Raw genomic sequence first — 17,694 nt, 5'->3', positions numbered from 1 at the left:
TTTGCCCAAATACTACAAAGTAGACCAGAAGAAGCAAATTATCTGGTTTCACTGTCAAAGACTCTAAACCATAACTCTTAACAGTCTTTAATTTCGAATGCTTTGTAAATTAATCATTCATTGCCCTCCAATTTTAATTTTCTTAAGGATAATATTTCCTAATCTCTGTTAGACCAGATTCTGCTATGTTAAATCACATTGCACAGGACAGTATTGCTGTATAGTGAAATGTAGTGTGAGTATTGGTGTTCACATAGGACACAAGAGCTTCTCATGGAATAAGGTGCTGATAACTCACAGTGAAAGGACTCTCAGGACCTGGGTCTTCATATTTAGTTGAAGAACTGCAACAGCACTACTGGTTGTTGGGATAGTTGCCTGTGCAGTCAAGTCAGTAGCTTGTAGAAACAGGTGGACAACGCAGAAATGCAGGTGCTGGAAGTGGTTTAACACACTGTGTTCTTGGGCTGTGTCAAGGATAACATAACTCCTACATTTTTTTTTTGCAGTCTGTGTCTTGTTTTAAAGAAAGAAGGTCTAATCCAAACCCAGCTAATCTGATAAATATGATGTGATTTGATGAAATTTCTTGGTCAGAAGTTTCACGCTTTTACTAGAAATGGCAGGTATTTATAATTTGCTGCACAAGTAGTTTTCATGTTTTAGCATAATTTAGAGTGAATTAATGGCTTGTTATTTATTGCCTAATGCTCTGTAGGAGTGATTTATAAAGCCATGCTCTGCACTGCTCGTTACTTTGTATTCTCTGTGTTAGGTGTATCATCAATATCATTAAATGAATTCTTGGTGACATTGCTCTGGAACTATGGGTTTTGATACAAGGGTAACAGAACATAAATCAAGAATTATGTTTAATTCATAAGAGGCACCAATCTCTCATTTAGGTGTAGGCTAGTCTAGAAGGTGTCAAAAATATGCTTTACAATACCTTTTGTGATTGCATTTCAGACCTTCTCTATATGCCCTTATGTTCTCTGTGAGAATAATAGATAGCAATACAGTGCAGTTTGTCAAGTGAATAACATTTGTGGTTTTGTATATTTGGGTGCAAATGCTATTATTATTTTTACCACAAGCCAAAAAGGAATATATTTACATGAATATACTCAAAACTATTCTTAAGGGAATCTGTAAATTTAAAGACAAGTCTTGCCCATTCTGTGCAATAAATATTATTGTTAATTATTTAAATTACACTTTAAAAATCTAATACTTTCTAGTGTTTCTTACTGTTATTTTTACTTCTTTCCCTGCAGAAATATAAACAAACATTTATATTAGTATTTCTTTCCTTATCTCTTTAAATTTCTCTTGAATTAGTGCATTGAAATCCAGTGCTTTGAAAAACCTATCAGAATATTTAATTACTATCTGCTTGCTTTTTACAAATTCTATGTAAATATTTCTGTTCCCTTTGGCTTTTGTAAAAAAAAATTATTCTTACAGAGCCTAAATTTAGGATTAGCACTGACTTGAAAATGCACTTTTTACCTCACTATCACTCCAAGTGTATATCAACTCGACAGTATCATTCACATATAATGGTAATTTTGAAGCAAGAAGATTTAACTCTGTGCCGATGATGCAGTTTAATTGGAAGTGTTAATTATGCAGGAACTATGGATCCCTCCAGTGCTGTCATTTGCTGGAGGTTTGCTCATTGCCTAGCTTCAAAAAGCAGGACGTGTTCTCTTTGACATTTCTTGGAGTTAACAAAATAGTTATCACATATTTTAAAAGACTGAAAGGAATTACATTCATGTGAGAATACTAACATTTACACCTAAATCAAAACTAGAAAAAAACATGTTTTGTGAAAATGGAGCAATACTTTTTGTTAAGTATTTAAAACATTTGTTCTCAGTGGAAATAAAGTACAATAAAACAAATAACATATCATTGGAAAAGGAGAGAAATCAGACTTCAGGCTCCTTATGCCCCAGCTTTCATACCCTATCCTGTGTGCCCTTTCATTCAGATTTTCTAACATTTGTTAGAATGAGAAAAAAAAATCAATTTAAATATGTGACGAAGTTTTGGACACAAACCTGGAAGAGATTGTTGGGGTTTTTTTTAAATTTTCACTTAAAAATAAACTGGAATGGGACTTTTTGGCTTAATATCTTCATTTTTACCTTGGTTTTGCAATTGAAAACTCTACCCAGTTTGTAAACAACACTTATGTACTCTTCTATAACAAAGAGCCTCTGTATGTGAAAATTAGAAATTCCCATTATTATTTTATTGATCCCAAATCTTCCAAAAATGCTTTATCTTGACCACCTGACACCTATGAACCTTCCTTCCCTCTGGAGGGTGCTGAGTGATGTTAAGGTGAGTTTTGGGAAGGTGTGTGGACTTTGAAGGATCCCTTGGTCTCAGGATGTTGTGGCCCACAGATTTCCAGATCTCCCTTACAGCACACTGGGTGTCACTCCCACCCCTACTGCCAGCCATAGCCAAACTGCAGCAGACTGTATTGAGACACCTTCTGCCCAGTTTTGCAAAGAAAACGGAGATTTAGTTCATTGTGGCATCCTTAGGCAAGGCAAAAGGGTGCTCAGCAAAGAGCTATCATGTATCTACCTACCATGTACCACTAATGGGCTCAAGACCACAGAGCTCCTTTAGGATCAGAGGTTAATGGTGCAATAACTAACTGCAAGCTCATTTTGTCTACTAGTGCTTCTGAAATAACAATGACTGGGGTAATTTTTCTTCATTATGTTGTATGTCCTTTGATTAGGAGGGTTATGTTCTAAAATGAGTAACTGCTATACATGGTGATACAGTACAGATCCATTTCATGGGCAACTGTCCAGTTTTCAAAGTCACTAATATTAAAATTTTCTGTCACCAGCATTAAAAGGTGCCTGTGTCAGTTAAAAACAGGAAGACAAAACACACAGGGAAATTCGATTTAATTTAGCCCAAGATGTATTTCTGGAGTGATATGGCTGTCTGTCCATCCCTCTTTTTCCTTGCACTAGTTATTTCTGAACTTGTAGGTCCATTCCAATGAAAGTTGACAGCAGCTTAAGAGTCTTAAATATATTAACTTTGATCTTTGACTATAGAGGATCATGCTGAAGAAAACACTGGGAAGGATTATTATATGCAAATGGAGAAAAATTTTGAGGCAGGTCATGCTTGGCAAGAAGCTCCAGCTGAGCACGTTTTAGCAAAGTCCTCCTCATCTGGGAGGAGGTCGGGTTAAGTTAAGAGACCAAGAGAAAGATTATACCAATGTAACTGCAAGTGATGAGCTTTCTGTGGTTTAGAAATCACTGCTCCTTACTTCAGGTGGGGAATGACCATGTACATGCTTCCACTGCATGGAGTTGCACAGGAAAATACATTAAGTTAAACCAGTACCAAATAAACTCATAGTAGAATCAGGAAGCAGCATCATTCAGCATACCTGACATCAGGAATGCAGAAATGGATTCATGAGTTTAGGAATGCAAGGCTTTAAACTGGATCTTTTTTTTTTTTTAAAGTACATTCCCCAAAATTAAAATGGCATTTTCTTATTTATTTTGATACAAGTTTCAGAAATGTTAATTCATATGAATGTTTTTTCAAAGCATGAATAGTGTTCTAAAGAGACTATTAAGAAATACAGGTGCAGTTCATTTAAAATATAGTTCAACAGCACCAATACTTATGCTGTAAATAATAAAGCTTAGCCTTTGAAAAACAAATACTTTCTGAAATGTAATGTATTTTGTTGTGCATATTGAAGGATATGAAGTAGTCTGGAAAAAAAAGAGCAGTTTCAATCTTGCTTCCTAAACCCAACTGAACAAAGTTTTTTGCCATGTTCTTATTGGTAAACCCCTCAAAAGACCAAATAAGAGCATGAAATGTATTGAAGAACAATTTTCCACCTGACAGCTGCAAAAAAAGTAAGGTATTTCCCTGAAGCAAGACAACATGAAAATTTTTGTGGCAAGCACAGATGAAAAGATTTATGAATGGAAACTTGCAGAAGACTTATGTTCTGGTTTACTAAATGTATCTGAAAATAATTATTATGTTTTCTATTTAATTTAGGAGTTATGATAATTTTTCATATATTTCATAAAAAGTCAATAATACAGCCAGAACAATGTTTAGATGGAGACATATTGAGATATAGAAATAAATATACCATTTGAAATTCTGAAGCTAAACGGTGCATGTTAACATGTGTCCACCAAGTATTATTAATATATAAACCCAGGTCTTTAGTTTAAATGCAAGGAATTGGCCTCAGGTCAACAAAATGAATAAAAAAAGGGGATGGGCAGCAATGTCATACAAGGAATCCAGACTTACTATGAGCTGTTCGATTGAGGGATCCTCAGAAATGGATGCACCTGGAGGCTAAAAGGCATAGAGCACCAACTGTATTTTAAAACATTTTATTTGTTGTTTGCAATATATTGTTTTTAACAGTCTTCATACTGGAATAACACAGAGTTATCTTTGCCAGTGGGTGAAGTCTGCCTGTTTTCTTAATATGTGCCAAACAAGTGGTACTGCAGAGTTACTGCTGCTATTTTTACAGTGTTGTTTTTAGATGCTGTTCTCAGATATTCTTGTTTTCTTCTAAATTGATAATTCTATCTCTGTCATCCACATGCCTTTACCAGTTAACAGTTTACTTCTATTCCTTCCATCTGTTTGATGGGTCTTGCTTCAAGCCTTTTGTTGCACAGCCACATCCATCCCATCCATAGGTACACGGCACCTTCTAGCTTATGTTATTTTGTTTTACCATTGCAGTTGTTCGAGATTTCAGCCATTCTATGTGCAGACATGTTTGGGGTTTTTTTCCAGAGATCAACAGATATTTGGTGACCATTTGGTACCATTATGTACCTTGGAGTACCTTCCGTCAAATCCAGTATCTGTTAGGAATCCATCCGTAACAGCAATGGTCAGTTTTACTTAGACTGCACTAGGAAGATTAATCTCAGGGATAGGATGTCACTGCTTCACATTGCCAGGGGACTCTGTCTGGAGCCAATACTTCAGATATTTTTGCCAAAGGGAGTGCTCAGAAGACCCAAGGTTTTAGAAAACCTGCCTGATTTACCCTGACATTTGTGAATTTATCCTGAGCAGCTTATAGGAAGTGTCTCTTCCCTAAGGGTACAGGGGACTGTACTAGATGGAGCAGTGGACCTACTACTCTAAGTTCCTCAGATGAAGAGGAGAGATATGCAAGAACAAACCCACAGTTTTTGTATACTTGATGCAGCATTTTTAAAAAATCTTTAAAACTGTGACACACTGAAAACCCCATTAGAATTTCATTTTTGAGAAGAGATCGTCTTTTATTGTTAAGTGTTAGCTCAAGTTTGAAGTTTTATTAATCAACCATAAACTTCTTAGCTACACAAATTACAGATGAATTTCTCTAATTTCCAGCACCCCTCTGTTGTGTACAGCACCAGATGTGCAAGTCTTCAGTGAATGCCTTCATCTGAAATATTTGGAATTTGGGATTCCAGACATGGGAGTTTGAGCTCCCAAGCAATATTTCATGTAACAAAGCAATAATTATTTGTGTGTATTTGAAAAGTTCACCTTCCTGGCAACATTATTGAACTGAATTCCCAATGTATTTCTTCTGATTGGAAACTGTCATTAGCAAATAAATGAAGAGTTGAAATCTGGTTGTGTTTCACCCAGTATTGCCATTTTTTTGTTCATCTAGGACATAGGGAATCCAGCATTGGGACTGTGCTAAAGAGTCTCAGAACATTAACAGGATGTTTTCTTACAAAGATTCATTCTAGTGTTGTGCTCATTCTGCCAAAGATTTCTGGAAACAAATCTGTGCTAAGAGGGAAAATTAGTTGGTAATAAAAAAACAAGAGAACCATCTATCCTGGAAGTGCCTGTGTTGTTGCTTAGATTCCCTGTTACTTTGGTTTGTTTTGAGGTTAGGTTATAAATCTCTTCATTATTACTTTATTTTAAGAGAAGGGTTTTAGAGTTTGATGCCTTTTTTAATAATGAGCTTAAAGAATCATTATCCACACCGCATCAAAAGGATGTATTATAGCTGTGTAGCTTAGCAGGTAATTTATTTCTGAGTAAGACCAATCATAGATTGTTTCCTAGTGAGAAACACGAGTTCAAACTCATTATTGTTGGAACAATATTGTATGGGAGGCTGTCGTCCAAGTAAGTTGTAAATTGAGTATTTATGCTTATGTCAAGTGACTGACCAAGGTAAATTTTACACAGCAGTTTTGGTTTAACATAATTTTGATAGCCTTGTTAGTATTGTATTATGCAAAAAGATTCACGAATACCAGAACTGTGAGCCTGGACATGCTGCTAGGCAGTGTGGTGAAAGGCATAGCAGGGCTGTATGTGTTTGATTAGTGTAGTTGACCCTACTTTGAGCAGGAGGTTGGTCTGGAGACCCTCTGAGGTCCCTTCCAGCCTGGATTTTCTTATGATCCTCTCTGAGGTGTGAAGATGGGTCTGTGTAAGCAGGCCATGTTCTCTTGAGTGGAGGAAGGAAAAGCTCTGCCCATGACTCAGAAGCTCAATTCACCCCTTTTGACACTGGCAGCAGGGGCAGAGGTTGGGTCCAGACCCCAGCTGCCAGCACACGGGCACAGATCTCCCATCCACAGCACAGGTGGAAGCCAGCACCCAGGGATGCTGAGCCAGTGCTAACACCCTGCAAGGACAGCACAGGGGCTTTGATCAGCCCTAAAAATGGTGAAAGTTACTGGTTTGGAAAGCAGGGCTGGAGGACAGAACTTGTAGTGGAAGGACATAGAGAACAGATTGTTGTCTTTTGAATCTGTTTTATTTGATCTCTCCAGTTGAAGTGGGAAGGGTTGGATACAATTGAGGTATTGGAGTCTCTGAGTGTCTTTTAATCCAAACCTTAAGATAGTACTCAAATGGGCATCTCTGACAAAAAAAAATCTGTGCTGAAGAAACACCTAACTATGATGTGACCAGCAGAACCCGTGAATCCAGGTTTCCTACATCTTTAGACAGTAAGTCCCCATAGCACACATACCACAGTATGGGGGGGGCCTCACACCAGATCTCAACCTCACCTTCAGTAACTCTAAGCTCCCCAAATAACCTCCAACCCTTCCCCAGCACATCCAGCTCCCGCGGCTGATGCCAGACCTCCTCACCATAGTCTTTCCAGTTTATGCCATGTACATGATACCATTCCGATTGCTTCTTTTGACTGGAGTTATGTGATACTTCACGAATTTTTCATTTTTTCAGTGGCTGGTGGAATTAATTATTCTCCTAAGGTAGTATTTCACCTGCCTATTTCTATTTGTAAGCTACTGTGGTCTTCAGGGATATATGCTTTCTTCCAACTCATAAATCTGGCTGAAAATTAAAAACCATGCAGGAGAAATAACTGTCCTTTGTATGATTAGTGACCCTGCATTTTTTTCCCAGAGGTTCACCATATTCCTGGCAAACAGGAGGCAAGTGAGAATAAGTAGAGAGTAACAGTTCTTCAATAACAACTGTATCAGGTTCTTCCTTAGTTTGATTTTGATCTGTAAATGATGAAGACATTTCATTTGTTTTTTAGCTTTCTGAAAGCATTTAGGTTGGTGAGAAGAGTGCAAAGAAGCAGTAGACAAGGAGTGTAATATTTAAGTGTTTGGTGAAGCTTTAGGAAGGGAAACCTGCCCCATGTGCCCTGGGGTTCGGTCTGCGGAAATTTTGATTTTTGATGTTATATTTTCTGGCCTGAGACTAAGGAGGTGGGTTTTATCCTTCCCTTACAAGCTGATTTGCACATTGTGGATGCACCAGTTGCATCCCTACATTAATATTGAAATTAGTGTTTTTTTAAGGAAGGTAGTTAATTTGGCTATTGAGGATTACTCTGTGTGGGTTGCAAAGTAAAGAAAGGGGATGAGGTTCCAGATTCTCAGATGGTCCAGCTCATCCACAGCTATTGGCAATGTCCTTTGGGACCAGTGGGCAGCTAAAGCAGGTTAGAGCAGATTGGTGAAACCCTACCTGGGAAATGGATAGCAGTACAGATGGCATGAGAGCAGTGAACTGAAAAGGTAGCCCTAAAATCATCCTTTTTTCCATTATTTAGGATCTTTTAGAACCAGTGTTGTTTTTATCATACTGTCTCATATGTTGTTTCAGATTTTGCTCTTTTAATTTTAAATGTTTTTAAGTTTTCAGTGTACTAGCTAAGTATGATATTTATTCATGTATTCATAGCTTTCATGTAAAAATGTATCACATCAGAAAACCCCATAGCATCAACTACCTTTAAACTCCTGGTTTTCTGGAATCATGTAAAACCCCTGGCACTTCTGGTTGGATACTCTGAGATACCCAGCCATAAACTGGTTAGGGAGAATCAATATCACAGGTATTTACACAAAGTGTTAAACATAATGAACTGGTTAATTCTTTTGTGCTATGAAAAGCAGTTCTCAAAATATGTGCTGATTAATCTGATTAGATGCGAACCTTTCTTTCATTTCTTTGCTTTTACCTGGTATGCAAAATTTTAGAATCATGAGTCTGCAGGAGAATTCAGACTGGAAGTGATCTCAGGAGGTTTTCAGTCCAAAATCCTGCTCAGAGGGGGATCAGAACAGGTTACTCAGGGCTTTAATCCAGTCTGGTCTTAAAATACAGCAGCAATGGAGAGGAACTGCACAACTTCCCTTGGCTGGCTGCTACCAGGTCCCCCCAAAGTCATCTCTTCTCCAGGCTGAATGAGCTCTGGTCCCTCAGTCTCTCCTCATAGAGCACTTGCTCCAGCCCAAACCTTCTTGATCCTCTCTGCTGAACTCACCCCAGTTGATCAGCACTGCCAGACTTAACTGGTGCATGTTGTTAAGAAAAGGGTCATTGTAAAGTATATAGGAAATGACTGCAAGTCCGTTTGCTTAACACTTTTGTGCTCATTTAGAGGTTTCAGAAATTTTAAAATCCACAGTAACTGCAACATTTCTTCTTGCAATACAGGAAAAGAAAAAGATGTTGTTGTTCTTAGGGAAATTTAGGTGATTGAATGATAATTTGATTGAATATAGGCTTTAAAAGACTACACAAGCAAAATCTGGAAAAAACAGTATTATTTAATACTAAAAATGTATGCAATACATAGATGGAACATATTCATTATCTTAGGGTTAAATATAAATTTCAAGAGTCATAAATAGTCAATTTAAAATTAAAAAAAACTAACATTCATTCAATCCATATTTCACTGGATAGTAAAGTACAATAGATTACAAAACATAAGACAATGACAGCATCTTCTCCCAAACACTGAAAAAGGTGGAAAACAGGGACCTAGTTGCTGGCACTGTGTCAGTAGAGAGACAATGGATGCTTGTTCTATTATTTATATGAGCTGACTGCTTGGCAGATGCCACTGCAATAACCCTTTATTTCACGTGTAGAAAAAATAGAATTTGCTTTCCTTTATAATCGCACAATGCAAAATACTAATGAAAATGTTGGATTTCCTGTAGCTGAGAAGAAATTATTGTCCTAATCTGCTTTCAGTCAGCAAGAAGCTCTAATCATTCCAGTCACATAAAACTAGATAGAATTTTCAAAAACCCACATCTTTTTAGTCTCTGAGATACCATGGAAAGGAGGATGAAAACGTTTATTTTCAGTTTAAAATGGTAGTTCTTATTTTTTACCTGTTTTATAATGCATATATACTGTTATGTTGTATCCATCTTCTGCACTTGCACCTTGCAACCAGCAAGGTTCTTTGGTAAGGTTCTTTGGTGTTCTTTAGAATGACAAAAGTAAGTTCTTATAAATTGTAAACTATAGTGGCTGGAGGTGCCTGTGCACCCTTCTGCTTCCAGTGCTGTAAGTTTAGATCCATCCTCTGTGATACAGGTCATAATTACAGAATCACAGAATAGGATCACAGAATGGCCTGGATTGAATGGACCTTAAAGACCATCTCGTTCCACCCCCCCTGCCGTGGACAGGGACACCTTTCACCAGACCAGGTTGCTCAGAACTCCATCCATCCTGGCATTGATCCATCCAACCTGGCATTAAACACATTCCCAGGGATGGGGCAATTTGCTCCAGTGCCTCACCACCCTCACAGTAAAGAATATCTATCTAAACCTATTCTCTTTCAGTTTGAAAGCATTTTCCTTTGTCCTGTCACTACTTGCTCTTGCAGAGAAGTCCCTCTCCATCTTTCTTGTAGGTTCCCTTCAGGTACTGGAAGGAAATTTTTATAGGTACATCTGCTTTATTTTTCTACTTGAGAATGATTCTTTTATTCAAATCTTGGCTAAAGAAGGCCCTTAGATGTGTATTTAAATCAATCCCTAGTCAGACCAGCACATCCTAAGTGCACATAGCCTAGCATAGATTTCTATGTTAAACCATAACAAACTAAATCTGTTTCATTTTGGGCTGATGTTACCATTTAACTGCTGTATTCCTCCTCTTATATTTATGCCAAATAATCATATTGCCTCTCAGGCATATAACTCTTTTTCAGTTAAAGGTCAAATAGCAAAAACGAAACCCACCTGGTGTCTTGTAAGTGTGCACTGGACAGTGCATACAGTCAAAAATGTGCACATCAGGTCAACACACAGGAGTGTGCACGGACCACTGCACACTTTGAAAGAGGGTGAAGCGTGGCTGAAGTAGTGGGTTTTAAAAATGCATGTTTTGCATGGGGTGCACTGAATGATATAAAAATTCTGCAAGACCAGCTAGATGCAGGTTGGGTCCCAGAGCGCTCAAAGAGTTACAAGTAGCTTTTCCGAGTGCATGGATAGTGTGTGGGAGGGAGGAACAGCCCATCTCCGCACATAGCCAATGAGAGTTTCTGCTAGCCATATTAATGTTTTGATGCATGTTTTCTTAATGTCAGTGTGATCTTAATGTCAGTAAAGGTAGTACATATGGTCTCGCTTTCATATGCAGAAATGCATAGCTTTAAATGTTGGGTTAATACCAAAAACTTCTGCAAAAGGAACTTTGTTTACTTTCCTTGGTCTTTATTGGCTCTTGCTGAAAAGTCTTTTGACATTTGTTCAACATTTTCTCTTGGACTTTTTTAGTTTCAAACTTTTTTAGACAAAATTTTAATTTCAACAAAGATACTGACTGTACCTTTAGGTTGATGGCTGAGTCCCTTTCCCCACATGTGCAGTCCCCAGACATCAATTCAGAGATGAGAGAAGATCAGGTGGCTCTAGTTCCTCTTGCATTTACCCCATATGAAGGCAAAGGAGTGTCAGCTCACCCGTGACCGTAACTTATGCATGTGAACCACAAACTTCTGCACAGGACAGCTGCCCAAAAAGAAATGATTGCTCTTTGCCCACTAGCACATAATCTAGCTTTTACTGGCCATTTTAGTCCTTTCCCCCTGAAGACTTTTTACCTCTGATTGAGGTTTTTAGAGCAAGTATGCTAATTCCAGTCTCCTGAACAAATGTCTACATAAGTAATTGCATCTTACTTGCCAAATTTCCCTGACAATTTCAGCTGAATATGGTCAGGACAGATGACTTTTTTTATAACATCTCAGGGAAGAAGCCATTGGGGACAGAGAGGGAAAGGCAGAGTCAAAATGTGCCTTTCAGAACACACAGATCTCGTTCCTGCTGCTTTAATTAGACTGTGCTTGCATGTCAAGTGGTAACTGAAATAACAACTCAGAGACATTTAACCAGTAGCTAAAAGCCTCCCACCCAAGCACCTTCTGGATCAGCAGTCATGAGTGCTCTGTGCTTTTTCCCTACTGGCCCGAGCACCAGGACCATCTCCCAGTCAGGTTTAATATCTGGTCTTGACTGCCCTTGAAGAAATTGCCACTGAAGGTTTCGACCATGGTAGGAGACCAGCCAAAATGCACACCAGCCTGACTTCACGTCTTGCCACACACAGTAAATGGTCATCAAACCACCTTTGCAGGCCACTGGAAGAAAACGGTTCACCCTCTTGCCATGAAAGGCTGGGCACGAGTACCCTGTGTACTCAGTCACCAGAAGGCCTGTTCTCCATCTTGCTTTTAAAGTTATTTTATTTAGAGATCCCTCAATTAGCCTGTACTGGGGGAGAATATATTTTTTAAAGACAATGGGTTAAACAAGACAATCCTACAATCATGCAAATTAACCAATGCATTAAAAATCAACCCATTTATTTGCATAAAGAGGGCATCTATCTGCCCTGGGGTCTGGACGGTGCTGCTGTGCATCCTTTCCACAGACAGAGCTGGCAGAGCCAGGCAGCAGAGGCAGCACACATGGGTCAGACACATGTAGCCCTCCTGCCTGTGCTCTCCTGAGCTGAAACACTCTCTTTAAAATGCAACCTGTTAACAAAAGCATGTCAGCAGTGCATGTGAATCCAGTGTGATATAGGAGATACTTCCAACATAAAATGCCAACAGCAATTACTGGGTATGCATTGCTTCGTTTTCTGTTCCAACCCAAGCTCATAAAATGTCCAGCACCGTGTCCCCACAGCAATGGGAAGGGAGCACAGTCTGTGCTGGCAGTGCATCAGACCTGATTTTGGATGGCAACCCTATGGGGTTGAAGAAGACCAATCTCAGCTTCATATAGTCATTCACTGATTTTCATGGAGCCAGTGTTGTGGATGTCACCCTGAATGTCCTCCAGTAGAAACAGCCACTAACCATTGCATACAGATGTGCAGTGCAGCTGCTAGAGCAGGCACAGAGTTAAAACTCTGCTAGTGTGGGTAAACAAATAGCCTCTTTTTCCTTGATCTTCTTGAAAACCCTTTTTGGTGTGTCATGAGATAAGGTATTTTACTATATGACACTTGAAGCCCCTTCACGAATTAATTTGTCCTTAATTTGTGCCTTGTCTCGCCAGGGAAAGGTGCAGATGCCCAGCATCCATGTAAGGGCAGAGGGAGCACCAGGCATGCAAACCCCAGAGCATGACCAAATGGTGACAAACTTCAGGGGAAGGCCTGGGACAGGTACTTTGCTGCTGGACGCACAGCTTAGCATGCTGCATCTAATCAACAGGAGGCAGAAGGGAGGTCTCTCTGTCGTATGCAGGTGTCTTTGGGTTTCTTTCTCCCAGATCACCTGGAATGAATTGTGTCATTGCACAGGGCCCAAATTGATATTACTTAGACTATGTTCAGAGGAGCTGGCAACACTGCAATGAAGCGTTTTTAAGCTTGTTGGCACTTGAGCGGGGTGGCACTTCGTGTCCCATTTCACAGGCGGCACAGACTATATATATAGTTTAAGTAGAGAATAATTATGGTTTAGAAAAGAAAATTTGTTACAAAATTGCTGTAATTGAAGTATGGGGTTAGTAATGCCTTGAACTGCCAGTGAGCCTTGACACCTAATATAGTCTTCTTGTTTTCAGACCTCTTTTTTCCTGTGTCAGCAGTTTTATCTCCACTTGCTAATTTCAAAAGCACGTTTCTCCTCTCTCTTGCATAGCCCCAAGCAGACAAATACATCCAGGCTAATGGAAGAGTGAGGTTAATATAAAGAGGAACCTTATTACCTCTAAGTTGTTTTTCTTTCAAAGCTCTCACTTACCATGTCAAGATATTCCTCTTCTCTGCCATTTTTCTTTTATTTCTCATCCCTTCGGAAAGATTCATTCCTACTCAGGAATTACCTCTGGGGACACATGGAACATGCATCTTGCCTTTTGGCTGACTGACACATTAGATTTGATTAGTTATTTGCCCTTTAGCTGGGAATAAATGGCAGACAATGGCAGAATGGGACTATAGACTGGTGTGGAGTAACATCAAATGATAGTTACTAAGTACTCTTCCTCTGAGCAATGTTTAACTACATTAAAGACAGCATAGAAACTTTTCAAAAACAGCTCAAAAGTCAGTTACTGGTTATATATGTCACAAAAGCAAAACCCCATATTTAATAGTTGAGTAATTTTCTTTCTTTAGTAGAGTCTTTTTCAGACCTTGCCAGTATTATTTTTGTTATAATTACCATAAATATTATGTAGTTTTTAGACTGGAGTGTGAATATAGGAAGGATATGGGTTTGAATATGTTACGTTTTTAAAAGAGCAAAACCCAAATTCATGATCCTGTTCCATAAACTTCACCTGTCAGATAGGAACATCACCAGCAGAGGAAGTTCAATGCCGAAAAGGTATATTTTGCACTTCTTTCTGTAAGTAGCTAGTTTATGCATAATTACACTGCATTATTATCTTTTGCTCCATGAATAAAGCATAAATACAGAGAAAACCAAGTAGATAATGCTAGTAAACTGACAGGAGCAATACCCTTAATAATTCTCTGAGGCTGTGCAGGCCAGTGCATGTGCCCATTGCAAGACTAATGCTGATGTGAGCACACGCTGTAGCAAGTGGTGCCCTTCCTGCACAGCACTTGTCCCAGGGTGCAGATCACTCCTGCTATGGAACAGCAATAATTGGCTCCTAGTCTGCATTATCAAGCAAGGGATGATAGACACAGAAAGATGCCGATCATTCAACTGGCTGCTGGCTTTCTGCCCAAATCCCCTTTTTCTCACACGCATGCAGAGATCCAGTAAACAGTACACAGTTTGATATTATTGGTATTATTTGGTATTTGTTTGCATTCAGACACATACTCAAGCTCCCCTCTGCATGTGGTCTGTGTTTCAAGAGTTTGCTCTTATCTGCCTCATAAAGGAATGCTCTGGTTGCCATCGTTGTTGTGTACACCCTGAATTGTATCCTGGGCTGTTGCATAAACAGCATCTCTGAAGTCTCAGTCTACTGTTAATATAAGTTTTCTTTCCCACTGTCGGCAAAGAGCCCTCTCTTCCACCCTGTCAACTTGTGGGATAGAAATGTTGTACAAAATACCTTCTGTGTCTTAGGTGTGGCTTTTTTCTTGTATGTTGATCCAGGCAAGTTCAATACATGAAATTCCCACAATGAAACGTATTTGCAAAACATGTCTGTTGGTGTTGCATTGGCCCCAAAGCTGGCTCTGGGATGCCCTGCCGTTTCAGCTGCTAGAGGAAGCCACCATATCTGACCCTTCTAAAGAAATCAGGGCACATGTCTGATTTTGGAGATCGTTTGGTCCAATTCTGACTTGTGTGACTGCAAACACCTGTGAGGAAATTTGAAGAAATGTGTGTAGTGATCATAGTTGCTTGCATATTCAGCACAACAGAGCTCTAGGAAACACTTCAGTTCATAATTTTAAATGAGACTTAAAGTCTCAGCTCTCTTACCTCTATGTACTGGAGCAATGTATTTGTTTTTATTTTACACTGTACTCAGTATGGTCACTGGTCATGACAGCAGATCTAGAAATGCTAATGTAGAACTATGGCATGAAGTTTTGCTGTATTTTACGGAAGTCCTGGAAATCCTAGAATAGTTTCCATGATGCACATGGTAGGTACTAAAACCAAAACCTCACACTGGTAATGCAATCTCGGGTCTGGGACCAAAATACTATCACTGCCAGGTGAGGCAAGGCTCCAGCTTTAGATCTGCCTCTGAAAATACAAGGTGGGAAAGGCAACACAGGTCTTTTTCCAGAAGCAGAGGAAGAGAGTGCCTTAAAAGCCATAGGGGCATGAGGTGGTCATAGTTTTGCATTTCTGGACAAATAGAACTTTTCTAAATGTGCAGGAAGCAAAGCAGATCCAAGAGAAGCTTTCGTTTACTCCTGTTTGTACTCTGACAGTTTGCAGAGGGGTTTTACCTTGAGGATCCACTGTATATGAAAAATTTAGTATTAGATGTGTTACTTTCATTGTTCTTCCTTTTCAGTAGCCTGGTAGCCAAGAAAAAAATAATTAATTTTTACTTTCATTTTCAAACCATTCCTTTATGGCCCTTCCTGACATTTTATAAGCAGGCGAGGCGTGATCCATTAGAGAGGGCACACAGCTGACTGCAGGATTACACTCATAAAGTAGCTTTCAACATCTTACTGTTGAACCAAGAGGCGGTTTTGACAAGTTCACATGGATCCACATTGAGCCCATTAATGTTAATTAGAGAAAGGCTAAAGAACACGTATGAAGAGTGTGTATGAGTGTAGACAGATATTGGAAGAACTTTGGCTCAAGGAAATTAGACTTCAAATGCAACACTTGTAAATACATAAAGGTTTTGAAATGTTGGAGATAAAACTGATGTTGTGAAGCACTGCACTTGGAAAATAGGGAAGAAATGAGCAATTAGAAATATAGAATAACTATCACTTAGTATGACAGCTCTGTAAGAGAGAAACAAATCGCATTGCATTATATTTCTAGCTGATCATGAGAAAACAAAATGACTGATCATTCCCTGTGGTACATTAGCTGGTCTCTAGCTGTGGGTCAGTAATTGGAAATAATTATTCTTTAGATAACACTGTTGAGACCATAAGTAACAATGCAGCTTATCAAGAAATGTTGCAGGGTCTCTTTTTTTTTGAAGGCGTTTGACAGAGATCTGGAGCAGAGAACTTACTGATATCTCCCTTTGTTTCAAGAGAAGATTTCTGGACACCCATTCAAGCTCCACACTCCATCCATAGCATGTAACAGTACTGCCATTGCTATTGCTTGTTCCATTGTGAGACTAATAATTTCACAGGGCAGCCACTCTGCAACCTTTTATTCTGATCTGCACTGAGGCAGATGTGCTTTCTCAGGCAGGGCAGTGTGCTTGGCTTTGTCATATGCTTACTTTTACTTATGTCCTTCATTAAATTCCGGTGCCAGTGATTTTTATTACCAATGTAGTTGTTTTGGTTTAGGAACTTTTGTTTTGTTATGCACAAAAGAATCTCTACACATTATTCTATACATTTAGAAGAGTACAAAAAGAAGAACAGAGAAAAAAAAGCAGAATGGGACTTCTGATTTGATTAGTCATGTCTATACAAGTAAGTATACTACATTATTTATTGTTGTCTTTTTTATGTTCACAGGGCCACAGCTACTCATAGGGGCCAAGTTATATTCAAGGATGCCTTAGCACAACAGCTGTGTGAACAGGGAGGTAAGTCACCATAATTCTGAAAATATCTGGCAAATATTTTCCATTGTACCTGTGTGTCAGTGTTACTCTTCATGAAAGCTATTCTGTAGAAAAGTTAATATCAGGATCTTATTTACATTTTTAAAACTGATGCTTTCTTTGGCTTCATACTTCCCATTAGCTATCCAGGAAACCCCATTGTCCTCTCTGCTACATGTTGGGGAATATACAAAACTTCAAGTAGCATTATGCACATTCCTGAAATCAGCCTGTAATAACCAACATTTCTTTTCTGTCAAAACCACAAGCTGAGTTTTAATTCTGTCTGTATTAACTGTAAGCAATATGCCTACAGCAAAATAAAGCAAAAGCTTTATTTACCGTCCAACTCACACATGTCCTTGTGAAGAATCTGCCTTCCCATTTTGTGAAAGTAGGACATTGAACTTTTGCCATCACCTACAACATTTGATCATTTTTATAGCTAAACAAAATGTTTGGCTTACACAAACTTAAAAAATCTAATTGTGCTGCTTATCCTTTTGATGAATAACATAAAAAATAAACATCCTGTTGTCAGCTCTTGTCTACAAACAGTACTCTACTTTGAACCTGATTCACTAAAACAGTAAGAAGTAGAGAAAGTATCCATCATTTTTGGTACAGGAGAGAAAGGAATTTC

At 38.8% G+C, this 17,694-nt stretch overlaps 1 protein-coding gene across 2 annotated transcripts in view; it reads left to right on the top strand.

The window, feature by feature from the left end:
* Nucleotides 1-17,694, top strand: part of RELN (reelin) — a 279,445-nt gene that overhangs the window by 99,212 nt on the left and 162,539 nt on the right. For both annotated transcript variants that reach the window (XM_051805023.1, XM_051805024.1), the window contains exon 4: nt 16,963-17,033. In XM_051805023.1, the coding sequence (XP_051660983.1) occupies nt 16,963-17,033 (71 nt within the window). The remainder of the gene's footprint in view (nt 1-16,962; nt 17,034-17,694) is intronic.

This window comes from Manacus candei, unplaced genomic scaffold, assembly GCF_025592945.1.
Source record: "Manacus candei isolate 608988 ecotype Guabito, Panama unplaced genomic scaffold, ASM2559294v1 h1tg000063l, whole genome shotgun sequence".
NCBI lineage: Eukaryota > Metazoa > Chordata > Aves > Passeriformes > Pipridae > Manacus > Manacus candei.
This window is presented reverse-complemented; position numbering and strand designations above follow the sequence as displayed.